The sequence below is a fragment of the Phascolarctos cinereus genome, unplaced genomic scaffold (genome assembly GCF_003287225.1).
Source record: "Phascolarctos cinereus isolate Bilbo 61053 unplaced genomic scaffold, phaCin_HiC Scaffold_2;HRSCAF=192, whole genome shotgun sequence".
NCBI lineage: Eukaryota > Metazoa > Chordata > Mammalia > Diprotodontia > Phascolarctidae > Phascolarctos > Phascolarctos cinereus.
The window spans coordinates 226,921,831-226,943,626 of record NW_027555625.1 but is presented as its reverse complement, the minus strand read 5'-3'; the positions used below and the strand labels follow the sequence as shown (position 1 = coordinate 226,943,626).

Here is a 21,796-nt window from a genome sequence, read left to right as displayed (position 1 = left end):
CTTGGGCTGCAATAAGAGGCATTGGCTTCCAGGAATAGCAATTGATAGTCTCACTCTATTCTGCCCTTTTCCGATTTCATCTGGAGTACTGTGTTCAGTGCTGGGTTCCACGGTTTAGGAAGGACATTGATAGGATGGAGAGTGTCCAGAGGAAGGGCAACCAGGATGGGAAAAGACCAGGAGTTCATGTCATTTGAGTATCTGTTGAAGGAAATGGGGAGGTTAACCTGGAGAAAAGAAGACTCAAGGTGGGGCATGTCTTCAAATATTTGAAGGGCTGTAAGTAGGACTATATTTGTTCCATTTGGTCTCGAAGGGCAGAACTAGGAGCAACGGGTGGAAATTCCAAACAAGAAAGTTTAGGCTTAATTCATGAAGACATTCCTGACAATTAGATGTGCCTTGAGAGGAGGTGGCTCCCTCTCCTTGGAGGTCTTCAAGCAGAGCTGGATGACCATTCATTGGGTGTGCTATAATGGGGATTCCTTTCATTTACGGCTGATACTAGATGTCACTGAAGTTCCATCTACCTCTCAAATTCTGAGATTCTGTATGGTGAAGTACTTAAAGACAGCTGTCACCTGTTCTTTGGGTCTTGTCTTCTTCAGGCTAAGTATTCCCAACCCTTCAGACCTCCTCCTCACAAGGTAGGAACTCGAGGCCCTTTTACATCCTGGCTGCCCCTCTGTTAGTCACTTTTTTAGAAAACAAAAATGTGTTACCCAAAGCTGAAAACAACACTCCAGGTACGATGTCACGGGCAAACATCTCTCAGCCTCCCTCCCTGGCTGAGGGGGCAGGAGAGAATACATACAAGCATGTAGAGTTCCTCGGAGGGAGTGGCCATAAGCAAAGCATTGAAGAATGATCCTTGATGAAAAGCTCCGACATGCCTATCGGTCCATGATCTCCTTTCATTCTATCTTTCTCCTGTGCCTTCCCCTTCTGTTCTTCATCTCATCACAACCTCCAATCCCTCCATCCCTAAGCACTTCGTCAGACTGTTCATTACCTTTGTTCTGACTTCACTCTCCTTCCCAGTTCCTACCCTCTAGTTAACCAATTCAACTCCACTCTGTTCTCTATTTTTGAATCCTTCACCCCTTTGAATTATTGCTGCTCATCCCTTGCCAAACCCCAGCCCTGCATTACTCCCACCATGTGCCTCCTCCACTTCTGCAGCTAAATAGAACTGGAAGAAGTCATACAACCCTGCTGACTGGGAACTACAAATTCATATTATCCAACTTCAACTGGGCTCCTCCCATAGCAAGAGAATACTCCTCCTCCTGCTCCCTAGTTGATTTCCTATCTCCCCCTGATAGAAGCCTCTCACACCGCCCCTCCCCTCCCACGCCCTCTCACCTGAGGATCTAGACTCTTATTTCACAAAGAAAATGGAGGCTATTTGGCGGAGCTCCCTTTTCTCCCCCACTCATCTCAGACCCCCTGAAGTCATCCCCACTCTCTTTTTATATGAGCTTGGTTTTAGAGCTGGGACCTCAAAAGCCATCTAGCCTACCCCTCTCATTTTACGAATAAGGAAACCAACTCCCATTGAGTCGTTTGCCCAAGGTCACTCAGGTTTCAGAAGTAACAGCCAGGAAGTGAACCCAGGACCCCTGACTCCAATACCAACACTTTCTACCGCAATATACTGTCTCTTTCTCCAGTCTCTGATGATAAGATGGCCTTCCTTGCCCCTCTCCATGTGCCCTTGATCCCATCTTCTGTTACAGTCTTCTCCAGCAGACAGCTTCCTCAATCATCCCCTCTTTCTTTCTCATCTTCAGCTTCTCCCTATCTAATGTTTTCTTCCCTGACTTCAAATATGCCTTAAGTCTCTATCCTTAAAAACAAAACAAAATAAATTTCTCCTAATTTCTTTTCAGCCAAGTGGCTTCATTACCGCTAATTCTCTTATTCACTTCTTAGCTCTTTGAAATCTAGATTTGGAATCTATGCTTAACTGAAACTACTTTTCCCAAGGTTACTATTGACATAATTTGATGGCTTTTTCCTCAATCTTCATCCTTCATCTCTTAAGAGAAACAAAAAAGTCCCATGGTCAGAGGCACTGAGTTCAATTTCTGGCTGCCTCGCTGTTGCATTTTGTACTGTGGACCACCCTCCTCTCATCTCTGGATTTTTTCAACACTATTTCTCTCTCCTGGTCCTTGGCTTGTATGTCTGACCACTCTTTATACATCTCCTTTTTCATCTTACCATTCACATCAAGCCCCCTCCCCATAACTGAGGGTGTTCCCCAAGGCTTTGTCCTGGTCCTCATATTCTCAATACAATTACTCTCGTGGTGACCTCATCAACTTCTATGGGTTTAATTATTATCTCTATTCATATAATTCCCAGATCTATATACTCAGCATAAAGCAGTGAAAAGAGTACAGGGCTTGGATTTAGAAGAGTTGGCTTCTAGCCCTGGGTCTGCCACTTACTAGCTGTATGACCTTGGCCAAGGTCTTCATTTCTCAGAGCCTCCATCTCCTCATCTGCAATATGGTAGAAAATAATACCTTTACTATCCCCAACAAACTGTTCTTCTGAGGAAAGTGCTTTGCAAGTATTAATGTGCTATACAAATATCAGATGTTATTGTAAAGTACCCTAGCCTGGGGCAGTCACCCATATTAAGAGTGGCCCATGGGTGAAACTGGGTAGGAAGGGGATGGACCTAGTAAGGGAAGAATTTCCATAAGCTATATATGTGCTGTTAAATTATATTAATATATCTCCCCATATGTTATTTAGTAAGCATATTTATAAAACCATCACCATTGAACTGACCCAAGATGCCATATTTCAAATTTTTCTTTATTTAAAAATAAAAAGACAATCAGGGAAAGAATAGAGGATTGTGGTGAGTTTGTGATGAGTATGCTGGTTTTACAATGTGGAAGAGAAAGGGCTTGGCTTTACGTGTGTGTGTGTGTTTGTGATACCCAGGACTTTGTGGTTCAATGGGTATACAATCTACTGATATCAGTATTAAGGCCTGGCTCCAGAGCCTTCCTTTGAGGAGTGACTGGGGAAGGACTTGTACAATAAGAGCCCCAGGAAGTTATGTGGACTCCCCTGCCAAGAGAGAGGCAGGAAGGGCTTTGTGTCTTCTGTTGTGGTTATGAGGTGGTATATGTTTCTAGCATGCAGGGATACCTCATGAGGCTATATGGCTCAATTGACTTGCCAAGCTTGGGTGGTGGGGATCAGGGGGAAGGTCTTAGATGATTTCTTTCCTCTTGGTGCGGTTCAGTTTCATTTTGTATTACTGGGTATATTTCCTAGGAGAAAAAGGACCAAGGACTACCCGTGTGAATACCAACTTGCCTGAAGATTCAGGGAATCTGTGGTCTTTGGTTCTCTCAATGGCACAAATGGACTAGGTTATTCCCACATAGACTCCACCCCCCCACCCCACCCCCTGCCCCAAACAACCCCACATAGGCTCCTGCCTTTCTGGGACTCAGGTGAGAGGAAAGGGAGAATCTTTTGAGTCTGAATACTAGCGATCCTAGTGGGGAGCAGACCGGCAAGGTCTGGATGGTTGTAGTAAAGCTGACTTGCCATGCCAGGGATCCAGGAGCTTACCCTGATAGAAGCAGCAAGCATATACAGGTCAGCCATTAAAAAGGAAGCTGGCTGTGGTGTCATCAGGAGAACTAGGATCCCTACCATCAGGCTAAAGCCACACACACCACCTTACAGGAATAGACCATCCCTGGCCACGACTAGGTTTCAATTAAGCCCCTGGCTACCAGCTAGGAAGAGAGGATAGGACACTAGGGGAGGGAGAGGTATGAGGAGATGGGGGAGGGAGACACAATATCCTGGCTATGTTGGTGGGCTTGGACGGAGTTGTGTAGGAGGTCATTCTTTAAGGCCAGAGCTATTAACTAGAAAGGAATTACAAAGATTTTGCCCTAGGGCACCTGTCCCAGGGCATACTTTCTTCCTCTATTGGCTAAACTCTGGCCTGTAGTGTCCCCCACTCCACCTACTGCCACCCAGTACAAGTCAGTCCTTCAGCAGCATAGAAATCTTGTGGTGCCCTGGAGTATTCTTTCTCCCCTGATGGCCGCACCCCAAGTGAATTCCCCCCAGCATCTTCCTTTCCCTTGATCCAGATGCAAAAATTCCTAGTTACAGATCTGTTTGAGGCCATTCCTTCTCTGCCAGGTCTTTCTTCCTGGTCCTCATATTTCCCCCTGGTCCTGAGCTGAGTACGGCACGCAGATACCACAGGTTGTCAAGTCCCACATCCATGGAGAGGCAGCCAGCTGCTGCATGGAGAGAAACAAGCTGCTTTGCACCCCTCAGCTTCCTCCTTTGGGAGAAGGAACAACCCCCAAGAGTATATCTTCCACGGAACATGCTTTCAGCAAAAGCCCAGCCTCCTCGAGGTGAAAGGGGGCAGAAGTTCTGTCCTGGACCAAGGGCTGAAGGAGCTGGGAAGCAGCTTCCTGTGAGCACTGCCCCTGGCAGATGCCTAGGCAGGCAGGGGCCACACCTGCCTTCACTGGTTAAGCATGCAGGCCTTTTTGCAGGCCACAGCAGAGACAAGGGCAGCACCCCGGCCACTGCCCTCCTCTGACTGGATAAAAGAGATGTCACAACAGGGTGCCAGCTGTCGCACAGTAGCATGAAATCGGTGTTTGAAGCTGTATAGACACAAGAGAGGAGTAGTTAATACTGGGTGAGAAGACCCTTGGCAGGGCAGAAAGAGGTGAGCCCTTCAGCAGCCCCCATCCACAACCCTCCTCTCTCCTGTACACAGGGCCTTCACCTTCCCTCCACTCTGAATCAGCCCTCAAAGTAGGCACAAAGTGGGGATATTGATCATAGGATTATAGATATAGAACTGGGAAGGTCCTCCAAGGCCATCTAATTCAATTCTCTCCTTTTACATTTGATATCCTTTTCTGCTTTTCTGCATTTGTTTGTAAGGTTTTTGTGCCCTGACACATTGTCAGTTTTTATAAAGGTGTCACAAATACTTGAGAAATATGTAACTTCCTTTTAGTTACCGTTAACTAATTGCCAGAGAGCTATCATATCTAATTTTTCTAAAGTTCTCTTTAGGTAGCCTGTCTACCCTCTGTACTTCTATAGAATTCTGGCAATCTTTTTGTGCAGTCTTCGACTGGATAGAGATATTTATAGCTGATTTCTCTTTGGTTTTCTTTATCATTGTTCCTTCAGGTTCATGCTTAGAGTACTTACGGGAACTAGGTTCTTCTAAGTCCTAATATGCTATTTCTATTCCCATAATTCCCTTATTTAAATATTAAGAAAATACTCTTGCCTAGTTTTCCTCCTACCTATTCACTCTTTCTCAGTCTTTACTGGATCTTCATCCATGTTATGCTACTAACTATTCTTGACGCTCTTCTTTTCTACTTCTGTACTATTTTCTTTGGCGATCTCATCTGTTCTTATGGATTCAATTATCGTCTCTATGCTTATTAACCCCAGATCTATTTATCCAGCCCTAACCTCTCTCTCAACTTTCAATCTCACATCTCTAAATGCCTATTGGATAGCTTAAACTTTTTGTCCCATAGACATCTTAAGCTCAACATGTCCAAAGTTGAATTCATTGTCTTCTTCCCCCATCCCCCATCCCTACCCCCAAATCATCCCCTTTAATTTTCCTGTTAAGGGCACCACCACACTTCCTAGGTGTCATTCTCAATTCCTCACTCTCACTCCACAAATTCAATTAGTTACCGAATCCCATCAATTCTACGTTTGTAATATCTTGTCTCTCCTCTGACAGTGCCACCATCCTGGTAGAGGCCCTCTTTGCTTCTTGCCTAGACTTTTGCAATAACCTGCTTGTCAGTCTACCTGTCTCAAGTCTCTCCCCACTCCCATCCATCCTCCACTCAGCTGTCAAATTAATCTTAAAGTGCAAGGCCGGTCATGTCACTTTCCTAGTGAGTGAAATCCAGCACTTAACAGAAAGCCTGTGCACATAGCAGATGCTTAATAAGTACCTGTAAACTGACTGAGGCCCAGAGAGGTTCAAAGGATTATAGATCTGGAAAGCACCTCAGGGGCCATCTAGCTCAACAGGCTCATTTTACAGATGAGGAAACTGAGGCTCAGGAATGTTAAGTAACCTGCCCAAGATCATACATATATTAAGCATCAGAAGTAGGACTTAAACTCAGTTCCTCTGGCTTCAGAACCACACTTAAAGTCATCAAGTTGTAGAAAGGCTAAAATGTTACACGAGTTTGGCTTCAACTAGGCTTCTTGCCCTTCTCTGTCACTTTGGACTGAGGGAGGGGGTAGAAAGGATCAGGAAGGAAGAAGGGGAGGGAAAGGTCTGAACCTTCCCAGAATGGGGAAATGGAATTAAAGCCAGAGCTTGCCACTTTCTTCTTTCCTTTCTCTCTTCACCAAACACTGTTGCCTGAACCCCAGGGATTAGCACAGTGCCTGGAACACAGTAGGTATTTTAAAAATGCTTATTGACTAACTAACTGGAAAACCTTACTGCAATCCTTCTGATCGAGTATTGTTTTGTAGCCTAGAAGAGACTGGAGACAGTGGATGGGTCCAGCTCTGTGCCCTGACAAAAAGACTCAGATGACTGATGTGGCAAGTGGGAAGTAGAGGAATGCTGACCTGCCCCTACAGGGTGGCAAGGGGGCCTTCTAGACTCAATTCAGGAAGTGGAGGTTCTAGTCTCACCTTATGAGCCCAGGAGAAATTCCCAAGGTGATCTGAAGAGGCACAAGGCTGGAAATGGCTGGCCCCTGAGTCAACAGGACCCAAGTTCAAATCTTGTCTCTGACACACCCTAGCTATATGACCATGGCCTTTCCCTCACTTTACCCTCTTAGGGCCCTAGGTGACTCTCTGTGACTCTAAATTATAGGCCAACTGGGGACCTATATCAGTGGAAAGAGTTTCCACATGGGAGATTCCTTCTGAAAGACTGAAATATTAGAAAAGGTTTCTAACTGAAGACCATAACCTCAAGACACCAAGGTTAGACTGCAGATTGAGAGAACTTTACATGTCTGGTTCACCCTTTTCCTGCTGCTTACCAGCCGTGGATCTTGAATCTCTAATTCATCTCAGGACCATCAGTGGTTTGGGAATGGGTGCATCTATCTACTTCTGTCCAGAGAACATCTACCATCACTGTCTCTGGGGTGGGACCAAGGGGGGCCTCACCTGGGATGCAGTTTGTAGACGGAGCCATCCACACCTACAGTGATCCTCATGACCTCCTCACTGCGACTCTCCCGCATTCGGTTGATGACACCTGCCAGCCCTGCTGAGCACATTTGGGCTGCCCGGGTGGAAACACTCTCACAGGCCATGCGCACAATATCACAGTCTGTCGTGGAGGGGAGCAGTCCCAGGGTACTTAGGATGTTGTAGATCTGCTTTCCATCCCCAGAATCACTATGGAAAGGGAGACAGAGGGCAGTGTTGGAGAGCTGTACAGACTGGGTGATCAAACAGGAAGAGAAGAGCAGGGCCTTTCAAGTGAGCGTGTGATGAGTCTGCTGCTTTGGATAGTGTGGAGTGTGTGTGGGTACGAGCATGAGTGTGCGTGTGGCCAGTGGAGCAAGTAGCCACCCCAGAACTCAGTCTGCTGAGTTCCAAATGAAAGGCCAACTGGGTTAATAGACCTCTCTAACTGACCTGATGGGTTTTGTTTGTTTGTTTTTTGGTTTGGGGGCATTTTTTTTGCAGGGGGAGAGATGGTCTTTGTGATCTGGACTTGTGATTTTATTGGTATAAGGACAGCTCTCATCCTTATATCAAAGCATAATATCCTTATAGTATTTCTTGAGATGTCAAGAGAAAGTTAAAAGGTTCTTTGACACATGGGGTGGACTACCATGTTGAATTTATAGATAGATATGGACTAGAGAATCCCACAGGATTGATAGGCATGAATGGATTTCAATCTTTATCACTGGAGGGAATACCCACATAAATGAGACCATAGATCCACGTGAAGCATTTAAATACTTGAGGGAACTCCCAGTGTGGAAATTGCCTCCACTGGTATAGATTAGCAACTGGTCTTTAACTCATCATCTTAGACTGTTGCCTGGGGCACAGAGATGATAAATGACTCGCCCAGAGTCACACAGCAAGTGTATGTAAGAGGCAGGATTTGAATCCAGTTCTTCCTGATTCTATCTATTATGGGAGGTATTATTTTTGTGCTCTTTGGTCATTTGGTTAGTGACAGCTTAACTCTGGGTCAAGTGTATGAGAGGTGGGAATTTAGTTCAGATTTACCTAAAATCTAAGGTGTTGAGTATGAATTGAAAACATGTCAAGCGCCCTTCAAGGGCAGGGGCTATGAGCTAGCTAGCTATAGAGAGGTCTGTCTGGAGGGAGGGCTCCCACCCCAGGAAATTGTACTCTGTGGGGCCCGAGGGGACAGGATGACTGAGAACATAGCAGTGTGATACCTCTCCACTTGGGAGACAAAACGAGTCTCGAAGGCCCCTCGGGTCCTCAGCTGTTCAGATGCTTCCCCGTTGAACAGCAAATTCTCATCCACTAGCTTCAGTAGAACCAGCCTCACGATCTCCCCCATGTACTTGCCCCCGATGATCTTCTCATAACTGTGCGGAGGAAGGAGAGCCTTGGTCATCAAGAGACAGTCACACCATATTCAAATGAGCCCAGGTCTAGCTATCTCTGCCCTTCCCTTCTCTCCTTTTCCTGAGCCTTAGCACCAGAGCCCTGGGGCAATGCCATAGGAAAATTACTCAAATAGCTTTTTTGGTTTGTTTTAAAAATATGGAATGCTTCACAAATTTGCACGTCATCATTGCACAGAGCCCATGCTAATATTTTAATATTCCAGTTTTAACATATGTACTGCCAAAGTGAGCACAGAGCTTAACTATCTAAATGTCTGGACCTGCATGCTCAAGGGGTCCTCTCAATGGCTTCAGGAGAACTAGCAGTGTAACCTTCCGCATGAATGTATGCGTTTATGGGTGTTTATGAGCCATTGGCCTCATGAAAAGGACATAGTATGGACATGTGTGCTGGTTTCCTTCATCTGTGAAAGGAAGGAAAATAATTTAGGGAGGGAACATAATGGAAAGAATGCAAAAAAAATGCCAATTTAAAAAACTGAAAAACAAAAACCACTGGAAGCAGATGTGCACAAACATGATTGCTGCATCCATTGGTTTTGCTTTCCTGTTTTTCTTTATTACAAAGCACGGTTGTGATGGAATACATTAGGGGATGAGGTATGCATGGACTGTCATACATGGTTCTCGGATCATTATGGTGTATTTCACTGCACATCTTTGTGACAAGGGAGGTTCTACTTGGGAGAGGGAGGATTATGGAGAAATAATCACATGTCATTAAATGCACTAATAACACTTTTTTTTTTCAAAAAGAGAAAGAACCCTGGACTGGGTGTCAGGACACCCAGGTCTGGCTCTATCAGTGGGATCTGGGCCTCAGTTTCTGTGAAATGAGGGGGCTATGACAGATGATTTCTGGGTCTCCCCTTCTTGCTCCAAAGTGTGGTTAATCTGCAGTATAAAGGGAGATCATAAACCCTTCTTCCCCAGGAGCTATTCAAAAACAAGATCATTATCTCTGGGTCTGGTATACTTGAGAGGTGATAGAAAACAGAAGGTTAGACAACACAGAAAAGCCCCTTCCACACAGATGAATTTCATGACAGCTCCTGCATAGTATCAGGACTACAAGGTCATCTTGTATAGATAGACTTGGATGACTTTTTTTTTTCACTTTAAAGTTTTAAATTTAATTCTCATTCTCAAATGCTAAAGCATTCAGGCCCTACAGTTTCAGGAATTGTCCAACTCTGCTGTGATATGTGTTCAAGGACATAAGGGTCATCCTAACTGTCCCAGGGCCTTAGCAACCTTCCATTCTAGGAGCCAGACAGCTTTGTCCTGACAGCCAGGCCCAAGTATAAGGCCTTCATATCCTATCTCTGGCCCTGAGTCCCAAGACCCTCATGTTATTTCTTAGTAAGGCTGTGAGGGGTTATACACATACATTAGACACTTTCCCCCATGTGAGCTATCACCTGTCCCTGGAAAATAGATGTCAATTCGAGGAGGAGAGGAAAAGTCTGAGAAGACGGGAGAGGGGGAAACAGGAGGAAGCGAAGAAAGGGACGTACAAGGAGAGATTCCTATGTCTCCTTAAAGATAGCGTTATTAGTGCATTAAATTTAAATGCATGAGACCATGTTCCAGTGCACATTCACATATACAATGTGACAGGAACTCCCTCAGCAATATCAAAGTAAAGAATTTCACTTTACACTAGATAGTGCAGGATGGACTGCTGTTGAGAGGAGGGGACAATTAGGCAGGGCAAGTTTGAGGGAGGGGGCTGCAGAGGAGAGGAGCAGTCACATGACCATGATGGGAAGGATGACGAGCAGGCTCGGGAATCAGAGAGTTGTGCCCACAGGGTTCTTACAGCTGCTGACCGGGGTTCAGCGAGGTCTCGTCCACCACCCGGTCATACTCCAACAGGAACTCGTCAAGTTCCCCGGCATCCCCAAAGGCTCCCCACTCGGTGTTCACACACATCCGGCCTTCATCCCCTTCCACCAGTTCCACGTTTTCCATCTCCTCCATGTAGCAGGCGTTGCACCCTGTGCCTAGGGACAGAGAGCTTGTGTGATCAGAAAAGCACACCTGAGTTCTGGGCATTCCCAGGAGTAAGAGAAGGGGCAACAGAGACGAGGGCACTCTTGATACCTCCCACAAGACAGTGTCACTCAACAATGGGGCAAGAAGCATCCCCTCCTTCCAGCCCACTCTCTTGGGCCTGACTCAGCCTGTGCTTCATGTCCTGTGAAGCACCTGATCATCTGCCCTGCCACTACTCCCACACCACCTCTCCTCCTTTGGCTTTTGCACTCAGAACAATATTCCGATCAATAGTATCGCCCTTAGCAGATAGGACACGACAATCTACTGTCCTGAGGCTGCCTAGACCAAAACTTCCTTCTTTGCAACTGCTCCCCTGTGTACAAGGGTGTGCAGGAGCCAGCTCTTACGGGCTCTTATAAAAGCCAATTGTTAAAATTTCAGCACCAGCGCTTATACCTTGGAAACAGGCTAGTCACAAATCAGGGCTTACCTTACTGTTTTGTTGATCGTCTAAGATTTTAAAAAGTGATGGAGAAAATGTTAATAATGCAGATTAAACTTAAAAGTGTATTGGAACTTTAATTTTCTGAAGAGCTGGTTGTTAAGCATTTACTAGCACACCACTGCCTGTATGTATTATATTATGTTCAGTTCTGTTCTGTTCCGTTCTGTTCTATCATATCCTGTTAGAACGCAAACTTCTTGAGGGCAGCAGTTATTTCAGTCTTGCATTTGTATCTCTAGTGCGTAGCACAGTGCCTGGGATATAGAAGTTTCTAAACAAATGCTTGCTAACTGATTGATAATTTAGCCAGCCATGCTCTGAGGGATCCATCTCCCTGGAGGGCAGCACATTCCCCTTCTGGACAGCTTTCAGTGTTTGGAAGCTTTTCCTTGTTTGAAGACAAAGTCAGGCTCCCTGAAAGGCCCACCCAGGGCTTCCCTAGTCCTCTCTCTGCAGCCTCTTTACTTCAGAGCAGCTGCCTTCATAACTTCCTTCCTCCTTTCTCACTCATCCAAGCTTCCCTGATGCTCCTGTAAGTGCAGTATTGGCCTTCCCTCTCTTTTCCTGCTGACCCTGACTTAGCTGAGGAACACTTCCCATACTCCTATTCATCAAGAAAAGGAAGAAAATGGGAGTGGTATGGCTGGGCTGGAACCCCTGCCTGTGCCTCTCTCACAGAACTCTCCCTGAGGATGAGTATAATTCTCAATCTCCACTCCCACCCCCTACCCAAATTGGAGCTCCCAGTTTGCTATGCCCAGTTCTCCAGTAATTCTCATGCTCTATTCCCCAGACTACTGCTTTGCTCACCTGCCCCTTTCTAGCCCTGGAAACATAGTAAAATCAGTACTGGAAAGGTTACATCAATTAATGAATGGCCTTATGGCCATCTCTTTGACTCCCTTGTCCAATATACCCTTCTCTAATCACTGTTCCCTTATACTGCGGTTTTCCTTTATTAAAATGTAGATTCCATGAGGGTAAGAGCTGTCTTTCTTTTTGTATTCGAATCCCTGGGGCTCAGCACAGTGCCTGGCACACACACATTTAATAAATGCTTTTTCTTTCATTCATTCACATCAATCTGAGCAGAGCCACTCAGGGATGCTGGAGATGGGAATCTACTTGTAATGATGACTATTAATCCAGTAGAAAGAAAACTCCTGGTTGGGGGAAAAGTGACAAAAGGGCTGAGACTGTTTTCACTTCCCACTTTATATTCTTAGTACTAGTGCCTGGCACACAGTAGGGGTTAGATAAATGATTGTTGGATTGAACTGACAACACTAAGTGATCACATGTTTTTGGCATTGCACAGGTCAGTCAGGTTGAGAAGCATTTATTGTGGGCCTACTATGTGTCAGGTACTCTGCTAAGCTCTAGGTAGAGACTTAGGCTTTTAGTTTTTGCTTAGCCTGGAAGGAACGAGATAGACAAATGTGATCCCCCAAGACTGCTTCCCCTGGGGGACTGGATGGAGGTGTTTTGCTGTGGTTCTTATAGCTAACCTAACAGGTCAAGGTCAGAAAGGAAAGTAGATGGAAGAAGTACAAAAAAGAGGAAAGGGTGGGGTATGCCTAGGGTCAGGCCCAAACTTTATTGCCCTTGGCCAAACTTCCAGAGCAAAGAACAAATAATAATAGTATGTGTTTCAGAAAAGCTTATGCAAGTTCAAACAGACTAGAACTCAGTTTCCTAAATTCTCAAATGGATGATGGAGATAATTTGGAGATGATTTGATGAGGAAAAACTTCTGAACAAAGGGTATCCCATTGGTTGGGGCATGGTTTCTAAGTTAACTTGAACATTGGTTTGAAACAACCAGGGCCAATCCACAGACTTAAGAAGTCTAGGCTGAGATAAGTAACTCATCTTTTCCAGAATTAATTGTTCTTGATTGAACATGAGCTAATATTATCCCTAAGAAAATTCTTACATGGTTCTAAATGTGGAGTTGAATAAAAGGTGATAGCCTAAGAGGGTTAAGCTAACACAGGTTGACTAATACGTGTAAAACAGTTACAAATCTTAAAGCACTAGATAAATGCAAGTAATAATCATTCATAATAATAATAAAAACATTCGGTGGTGTATTTGTTTTGCTACAAACCATAGGCACAGTCTAAAACTCAACTCCTTCAAAGGCTTGTTTGAGTTGGAAAGGCAAAATTTTTCAGGTAAAGCAGAAGAACTAAAAAATTAGGAATCACGAATTAGGAAATTGTGTCCAGGTCAATTATCACACAGTGAACCTTCACTTAGGATTTGAGATATGGTGAGTGGGAGACAGAGATCCACACCAGGACTCTAGGTGCTTTGGGTGAGGTCACAATAGCAGTTGCAATGGGAGAGGGAGACAGAGATTCCTGGTACATCCAGAGGGGTTGCTGTGCATAGGTGGGTATTTGAGGAGGTCAACCCAGCCCACTATCTAATAGTTTCTTATTTTAATTCCTTAGTCTTGTTAACTAACTTATGGAATGACTGAGTACTATGAGTACCCACTAAATTGGGTGCCCTATGGAAAAGCCCCAGTCATATTGCCTTAGTTATGACTGAGGTAGCATGAGCTATCATTATTACTTTTGATTAACCTCCCTCATTTGGGAAAATGTGGACTTGGCACAATCAATCTGTTGGGGGAAAAATTCGTTCAAAAATCCAGTTGTACGTATTGTTATCAACTTGAGAAATGACCTGAGTCCTCTAAAGCAGAACAAATTTCACTTTCATTCTAGAAGCAGTTAGTAAGCACCTACTAAATGCAAGGCACTGTGTTAGGCACTGGGGATACAAAGACAAAAGGAACTCTATGTCTGCCCTCAAGGAGCTTGCAATCTAACAGGTAGCTAAATCAACACAGATAAGTATAATGCACCCTGAAAGGGGTCAGGGCAAAGGACAGCCTAAGGGGGACAGCATGGTTTAGTAGAACTAGCAGTGGATTTGGAGCCAGAAGACCTGTTTAAATCCAGGCTCTGACACAATTGAATCACCTTGGGCAAACCTACACAACCCCTCTGCACCTGAATTTCCACAACTGTGGAAGGGTTAAATTAGGTGATCACTAAGGTCCTCTCCAGCTCTAAATCCTATGATTTTTAAAAGTAGCCTGACCTGGGCCGGATCTCAGTATGAGAGAGTTGTGGAGGGAGTGCATTCCAGGCATGAGAGGAGGCCTATACAAATGCCAAGTGGGGAAAGAAGCCAGCAGTCTAGTTTGCTAGAACGTATTATGTGTGAAGGGAGCAGAGAATAAAATAGAAAGGTAGGAAGGAACAAGTAGGAGAATTGTCTAGTTCTTCTAACTCAAGAACTGAATATAGCACTAGGTGTGAAAGGTGATTCTCAGAGGACCCTTTCAGCTTTGGAAAAGTATTTGATTATTGAAGCCTCAAGTACATGGGGTACAGAAAGGGTTCCTTACCAACAATCATGCCGACCTCACACTGGCGATCTTCATAGTAGCAGGAAATCATTGTTGCCACTGTATCATTGACCATGGCAACAACGTCCATTTCAAAGTCCTGCCAAGAAGTACAAGCATAAGAAGATGGGGAGCCTAAGGGGGACTAAAGGGAGGGAGAAATAAAGGGCTACCATGACTTGGCTTTGGGGGGGGGACCAGGTGGGAGAGGGCCTCTTGCTAAGTCAGGGACTTTCTTCCCAACCTCACCAGCCTCAGAGGCAATGGTGGAAAAAGAGGGAGACCTGAAAGGGACAAGCAGAGCTGAGGCAGGCCACCCACTTCATAGGCCAGAAACACTGAGGGATGGGAAGGAGAGAGAGCTTAGGGTAACCTGATAGGCAAGGTTTCCATCTTACCCCTCGCCTCTTGATAGCATCTCTCAAGAGTCCAACTATGTTGTTCCCTTCAGCACCTGATGCTTTGAAGCCTTTTGTCCAGTTGAGAAGGATTCCCTTTGGGGAGAAGGAAAACCATTTGTATACATTACTATTTATTAATTTGGAAGTTTGAGGAGCTCCTGTGAGCAACTTTCTCTACTGGGAGCTATATTCCAGGGTGGCAAGAAATAGATATCATGGGCAGCTTTTCTCATAGTAGAAGTAGTATGCTGGTAAATGTTTAACTATATATATCTATATATATATCTCTCTCTCTATATATATATCTCTATATATATCTATATATACACACACACACACACACATATGCACACACACATACACACACATATACATAAACATATATAGTATATATATGTATATATATATATATATATATATATATATATATATATATATGTACATGCATACAGGACACACTTTTAAGTTTAATTTGAATCATTAACATTTTTTTACCACCTTCCTAAGTTACACAATCAACAAAGCAATAAATCAAGGTTATATTTTTAACTGTTTGCTGATTTCCAAGGTGTGAATGTTCACACTGAAAATTTAACACTAAGTTCTCATGAGTTCATTTAACCTGGCTCTAGCTCACCCTTGCCAAGAAGCCTCAATAACTTCACATCATGTATACATACACACATATACATATACACACACATGCCAATCCATTCATTCCTTCACTCAATTGTTTGTTGTTGTTTGTCCTTCATTCTCAAAGTGGACCATGATATCAGGAAGGTGATGTCATGACTTGCAAGTGAATTAGATTTAAGTGAGGGAGGGCTGTGCAGAGTCACCAGCATCACTTTCTCCTCTAGAGCCATCTGGCTCCAATGACAAGATACAGACCTGGATGACTAAAGATGGCCCTGGATGCAGTGGGAGACCTTGGCCTTTTTAAGCTAAGGTCTTTCCCAGGCCTTAGTTTGGCTGAGGCAACACCCATTCAGTGATTAAGGCTAGGTAAGAAATGAGGCAAAGAATGGCCTCTTTTACCTAGTCCAAAAAAAAAAAAAATCCCCCTGGGAGGGGAGCACTCATTCAATGGACCTTTACTGAGTGACTACTACAGGCCAAACTACACACCTTGTGATGTAGGAGGGAGGCAAAAAAACCCAAGAGATGGCCCAACCTTCATGCAGTTCACAATAGGGACTATTTCCCCATCGTATAGAAAGAGAACACTGAGATACTGAGAAAAGAGCCAGACTTAGATTCACATTTTTTTAAAAGAGAGTTTGAATAAGTTCTCATTGGATTACTGACAATTTGTTTCTACTTTTAAAGACTTCTTGTACATATCAGGCCACACATTGCAGTGGAACAAATGCTGAAGCTGGGGCCAAAGGATGCTGGAGTTGGGGTCAGAGGACCTCGGTCCAAATACCTACCTTGTCAATGTCTTCATGTCGCACAGGGAAGGAGAATGTGAAGCCCAGAGGCAACTTTTTATGTTTCATCTGGTGTTTGTCCAGGAAATCAGAAATGCATTCAGAGATGTAGTCAAATAGCTGGGAAGGACATGAACATGGAGGACACTGTAAGTCCCAACGGGACAGGAAGGCCATGCCTGCCCCATAACAAAGGCAAACCTTGTCCCCAGGGATGAAGTCCACTCCACATTGGGAGTGGACTCTGGGGAGGATATGAGAAGAAAGTGTATACTGGTGCTCTCACCCATGGCCATTCAACTGAGCAATGAGTCTAAAGCAGGGAACAGTAATAACAATACCATGGCCCAATGCTGTCACATCCTACTATCTCCCTCTTGAAATGACTCTGTATTTATGGACTTATGGATCTGCTGGATATGCCCAGGAGAGAGAAAGGTCTTTGAGGTCAGAGATTGGTTTGTTTACTTATATTTGTATCCCCAGTGCCCAGGCCAGTACCTGGTATATAATAGAAACTTAATAAATGTTTGATGAATGGAATGGAATGGAATCAGTGCTGAGATATCTTGTCAGAAGGGAAGGCACCCTTTGGGCAGATGCACTGAGTAATGGTTCTTGGTATCTGGATGCTGAATGTCAACATGATAATAATGAACATTTACATAGATATTTACATTTTTATAAGGTTCCTTCCTTGCAAAAGGTGGGTACCTGGTAGGTACCTTGAGTATATTTCATTTCCCTCCCACATCTAGCTTCCACTTTCCAGTTGAGGAAGCAGAAAAGTCAAGTAGTTTGACTAGTCACCTACTTGGAAAATGTCATAGCCCAGACTAGATTCCAATTCAAGTCTTCTGACTCTGAATCCCAGGCTCTTTCTACTACAGTTCAGTGAACTCCTTTATGCAGCTGCTCCTTGGGTCTAGACCACCCACACTCACTGGGAATCAAGCCCAGAGTTCTCTTTCTGAAGCCATTCCTTTGGGGAATTAGGAGAGTTTTTCCAATAGAGGCAGTGCTCCTGTGAGACTATTCATTTTTGGGGGCAGATCTAAGCTCATCCCTGGTTATGCCCTTGGCCCTAGTGCTCCCCTTCACTCCTAAGGCCCGAAGACAGGCCACACTTGAGTAGGCTAGGCCTTACCATTTCTGCCGTGCCCGTCATGGCATCCTCAGGGATAGAGTACATTTGATGTTTTGTCTTCACACTCCATTGACCTTCCTCTCCTTCTCCTACTTTTACCAACATTACCCGGAAATTGGTGCCACCCAGATCCAAGGAAAGGAAGTCTCCCACTTCTACAACCCAACAGAAAAACAAAAGACGCTGATTAAATGCCTCCTGTATGCAGAGTGGATGTATCAAGACATCCTCTAGCCTAACCAGGAAACTAATTTTGGAGTAGGAAAATCACCAGGATATAGGCAGGGACCCCCATGATTCAGAGAAGAAAGGCAAAGGCATAATAAGGGATGGGTCATGGGAGTGTGTGTGTGTGTGTGTGTGTGTGTGTGTGTGTGTGTGTGGTCATTTCCTCAAGGGTCCTGGTATGACTGCATTTAGATCTGGAAGGGAACTCAGAGGTCATTTAGTCCAACCCTCTCTTGCTCCCTCTTTTTACATAAGGCAACTAAACCAAAAGAAGTCAATTTGTTTTCCTATGGTCAAACAGAGAGTAAATCAAATAGCTGGGATCTGAACCCAGGTTCTCTGACTCCATGCCAATGCTATTTCCACTGTACCACACAGTCTCATTCCTGATAGAGGCTTCAGGCCACACCTACAAGATCGGTGAGCAACCTTAACCATCGGGAGTCTGGGGATATGAAGGATCAGGACCAGGGAAGAACAGCAGAGAGATCCAGTGAACCAGAGATAAGGGACAAGATTCTATGCTCCTGACTCCCCAGAAGTCCCTTTACTAGCATGACGAGGTTAGATGTTCTGACTAGAACACAGGTTCCCTAAGTGGGCAATACTGTCCCTGGGGGGAAAAGATCCAGAGGGGTGGTAGTAGCCTTATGTGCAATTGGGGGGCGTTGAATAAAAATAAGGGGGCATTGGAAGCAAAAGAAAAGAAGAAAATTTTGAAAAACTGTACACATTTCATCTGTTGTGTAACAGAGTTAATGTCATAGTGATTACAATATTTTCCAAATAAACACACAAAATGCAAGTTATAACTCATCAGTGGTCAAATACACTAACACATCTTTACAAGCAAGTGTTGTCATATATTGTTGGGGAGTCCAGCATGCATAGGCAGGAATAAGTGCGTACAGTGACTTATTTACAACAAGACACTACACGGTTACATGATGCAATATTATATCATCAAAATTTCAGTGAAGGAAAAAACTCATAAATTTACTCTAAGATGTGTCACTTTTTAAAAAAATTAAAATTTTTGAAATGATGTAAAATTTTTTTAAAAAGTAAAGGATTAAAGAGAGTAGATTTCCAGGGAATACTGAGTAATTTTTTTTAAAAGGGGGCAGTAAGCCAATAAGTTTTGGAACCTCTGGACTACAGGTTCACAATAGTGAGTGGTAGGAGGGCTACAGAGGGCTGAAATATGGTTAGGCCTCATATTGGACAGTGGAAGGGTCAAGGGTCAGTGGGACAAATTGTCCCCAGGAAAGAATTGTCACCCGCTGAAATGTACACAAGTAGGAAGGGCCAGAGGAAGTGGGATGAAATTTGCCAAATGGCTTTTTCCTGGGAAAGGAATAGGGAAGGCAAAAGCATAGAGAAATTAGGTGGATACTGAAATCAGAAGGCAGGGGATCAGCAAAGAATCTAGGAAGAGTGGAGCTTGAGTAAGAATTGGTCAGTGCCAAGTATTCCCCAAAATGGTCCAAGAATGCAAGTGCTCTTTTTTTCAGAGAAGAGGCAGACAGCAAAGAAGGGTGACTTACCAAGACAGATCAAAGCATCCTATACATTTAGTAAGAAACCCTTTGATGACAGTCAGCAGAGGGGACATTAAAGGGCCATCCTTGGAGTTCAAACCTTGCCTCTAATACCTATTAGCTGTGTGATCCTGGGCAAGTTACCTACCCTGTCAGTGCTACCCCCCCCCCCAGGCAGCTCTCTAAGGCTAGGAGTTACAGACCAGTTGCTGATTTCTGTCAGTGGAGGAAGTTTCCACAATAGGAGTTCCCTATACCGGTAAAATCAGGTCTTGACCCAAACAAATAAACTAAAAAAATCTTTTGAAATTAATTAAATAGGGGCAGCTAGGTGGCGCAGTGGATAGAGCACCAGTCCTGGATTCAGGAGGACCTGAGTTCAAACCTGGCCTCAGACACATAACATTTACTAGCTGTGTAACCCTGGGCAAGTCACTTAACCCCATTGCCTTGCCAAAATAAAAAAAAAGAAATTAAAAAAAAAGAAATTAGTTAAATTGATGGATGGATGGATGGATGAGTGAATAAATTAATGTATAAGTAAGTGAATGAATGAATGGACTTTCCCATCAGAAAGGAGAAGGCCCTAAGCAGATGACCAGTCTTGATAATCAGACTACAATGGCTCCCACTATACCTAATTTTTACTTTATCTGTGATGTCAAGATAGATTCCCTTTGTAAACAGTCTTCTTAAGCTTTTGTGGCTGAAAAAAACCTGGTGATGAGCCCCTCTGAGCCCAGCTAGGATGGTCTTCAGATAAAAGATATTAGGTCTACTGGCAGAGCCAAACACAAAAACTTCCAGCTTGGTAGATTCTACTAGAAGGTGTGCCCTGCTGGCACAGCTGTTAAGAACCCTAGATCACCTCTACACCCCCATGGGATCTCAGAAGAGAACTTTGAAAATTAATTTGTTAGTTTACAAGTTATGGACCTAGCCAGGTTCATAGAAGTGAGTTTGGTGGCAAGTGTTTCCCAGGGTTTGCTCATCCCTGAACAAGATGATCACCAAGGTCATGGACCAATAGAACTGAGAGCAGACCCTGGACCAGTGGTCAGGACACACGGACATCTGCGCAGTTTCCTCCTCCCAATGTTCTTTTACAACCTTTCTGAAGCTACATCTGAGGAGCTCCACCTAGTGGAAATTAAGGAATCACTGAACTAGGAGCTCAGTAGGGTCTGGCCAAGGATGGGAACTGGAGCCCTTTCATGAAATCTTTGGGAACACAGCTACCTGACCCCTCTGGGGTGGAGCGCACGTAAGTGGGGAGCATCTTCACACTGGCTTCTTCATGGGTCTCCAGTCGCAGGCCCCGGTCCATCTCCTTCTGCATCCGCCTCATCACTTTCTTCAGGTCTTCTTCCTGTAGCCTGAACTCAGACAAGATTTGCTCCACCTGCCACAGGAGAGAAGGGAGTCAGAGGCATAGATATAAAAAGAGAAGGACACAGGTATATGGTCCTTAAAGAAGAATCCTCAATCCAATTGTGAATTTTAAAAATATTTAAATTAAAAAAAATTTTTACAGGTAAGAATACTGAACTTGGAATACTAGACTTAGCTTCAGAAGATCTAAGTTCTTGGATCCTGGTAAGAAAGTATTAATTTAAATAGTTTCATATATATAAAATTCTAAATTATTTTTATAGATAGTTCATAATTTATATAAGTTTTTTAAAAAGTAATATTTTATTTTTCCCCAGTCACATGTAAAGACAATTTTTAATATTAATTTTTAAAAAATTTTGAGTTCCAAAGTTTCTTCCTCTTTCAACTCACCACTTCCTAATACGGTAAGAATTTGATATAGGTTATACATGTGCAATCACACAAAACATATTTCCATATTAGTCACGTTGTGGGAAAAAGTCACAGAGCCAAAAGAAAAAAAAACAGGAAAAAAAATAAAATGAACAGTAGTATGCTTTAATCTGCATTTAGACTCTATCAGTTCTTTCTCTGGAAGTGGATAGCATTTTTCATCATGAACCCACTGGAATCATCTTGGATCACTGTATTGCTGAGAATAGCTAAGTCATTCACAGTTGATGACTATACAATACTGCTATTACCATGTACAATGTCCTCCTGCTTCTGCTCACTTCACTTTATGCAGGTTTTTAAAAAATAATTTTCCTAAACAGCCTTGGAAATGTATAACATGGTCCTTGGGAGCCCACAAGTTTCTGTTTCCCTTTCATCATCTGACCTTTATTACTAGGTCCCACTAAGTCCCTCCCAAGCTTCGGGAAGCCCTGTCCAGAATAAACAAACAGCAGGGAAACTCAGTCACCTCCTGGCTTGTGATCCAGGCAGCCCCAAAGAGATAACAGGTGCTGTTAGGTAAACCCCCTCCTCGCCTTAGATATTTTCCTGACTAATCTTCTTGACTCTGCCCATCTTTCCAGAGCTCTCATGAGATAAACATGACCCATAAC

At 43.9% G+C, this 21,796-nt stretch overlaps 1 protein-coding gene and 1 non-coding gene across 2 annotated transcripts; both read right to left on the bottom strand.

Annotated features, from left to right (window-relative positions):
* Nucleotides 1-3,467: 3,467 nt before the first annotated feature.
* GCK (glucokinase) lies at nt 3,468-20,739 on the bottom strand. The gene is made up of 9 exons (XM_020983735.2): nt 20,592-20,739; nt 17,584-17,738; nt 16,437-16,556; nt 14,998-15,093; nt 14,600-14,699; nt 10,489-10,672; nt 8,469-8,624; nt 7,207-7,440; nt 3,468-4,676 (listed from the first exon to the last, which is right to left on the bottom strand). The coding sequence occupies exons 1-9, from the start codon at nt 20,698-20,700 to the stop codon at nt 4,532-4,534; spliced, it is 1,299 nt and encodes a 432-aa protein (XP_020839394.2). The 5' UTR covers nt 20,701-20,739; the 3' UTR covers nt 3,468-4,531.
* Nucleotides 8,797-8,899, bottom strand: LOC144456021 (U6 spliceosomal RNA). The gene has a single exon (XR_013484931.1). It is a non-coding gene; the product is annotated as a U6 spliceosomal RNA (small nuclear RNA).
* Nucleotides 20,740-21,796: the final 1,057 nt, after the last annotated feature.

Coding starts and splice junctions, on each gene's coding strand:
- GCK (XM_020983735.2), bottom strand. CDS start 20,700: ATGAGGCGGATGCAGAAGGAGATGGACCGGGGCCTGCGACTGGAGACC. Junction 8,625..10,488: donor CTGAACCCCGGTCAGCAGCT/GTAAGAACCCTG, acceptor TCCTCCGCACAG/TTATGAGAAGATCATCGGGG. Junction 4,677..7,206: donor GTCTACAAACTGCATCCCAG/GTGAGGCCCCCC, acceptor GTGTCTATACAG/CTTCAAACACCGATTTCATG.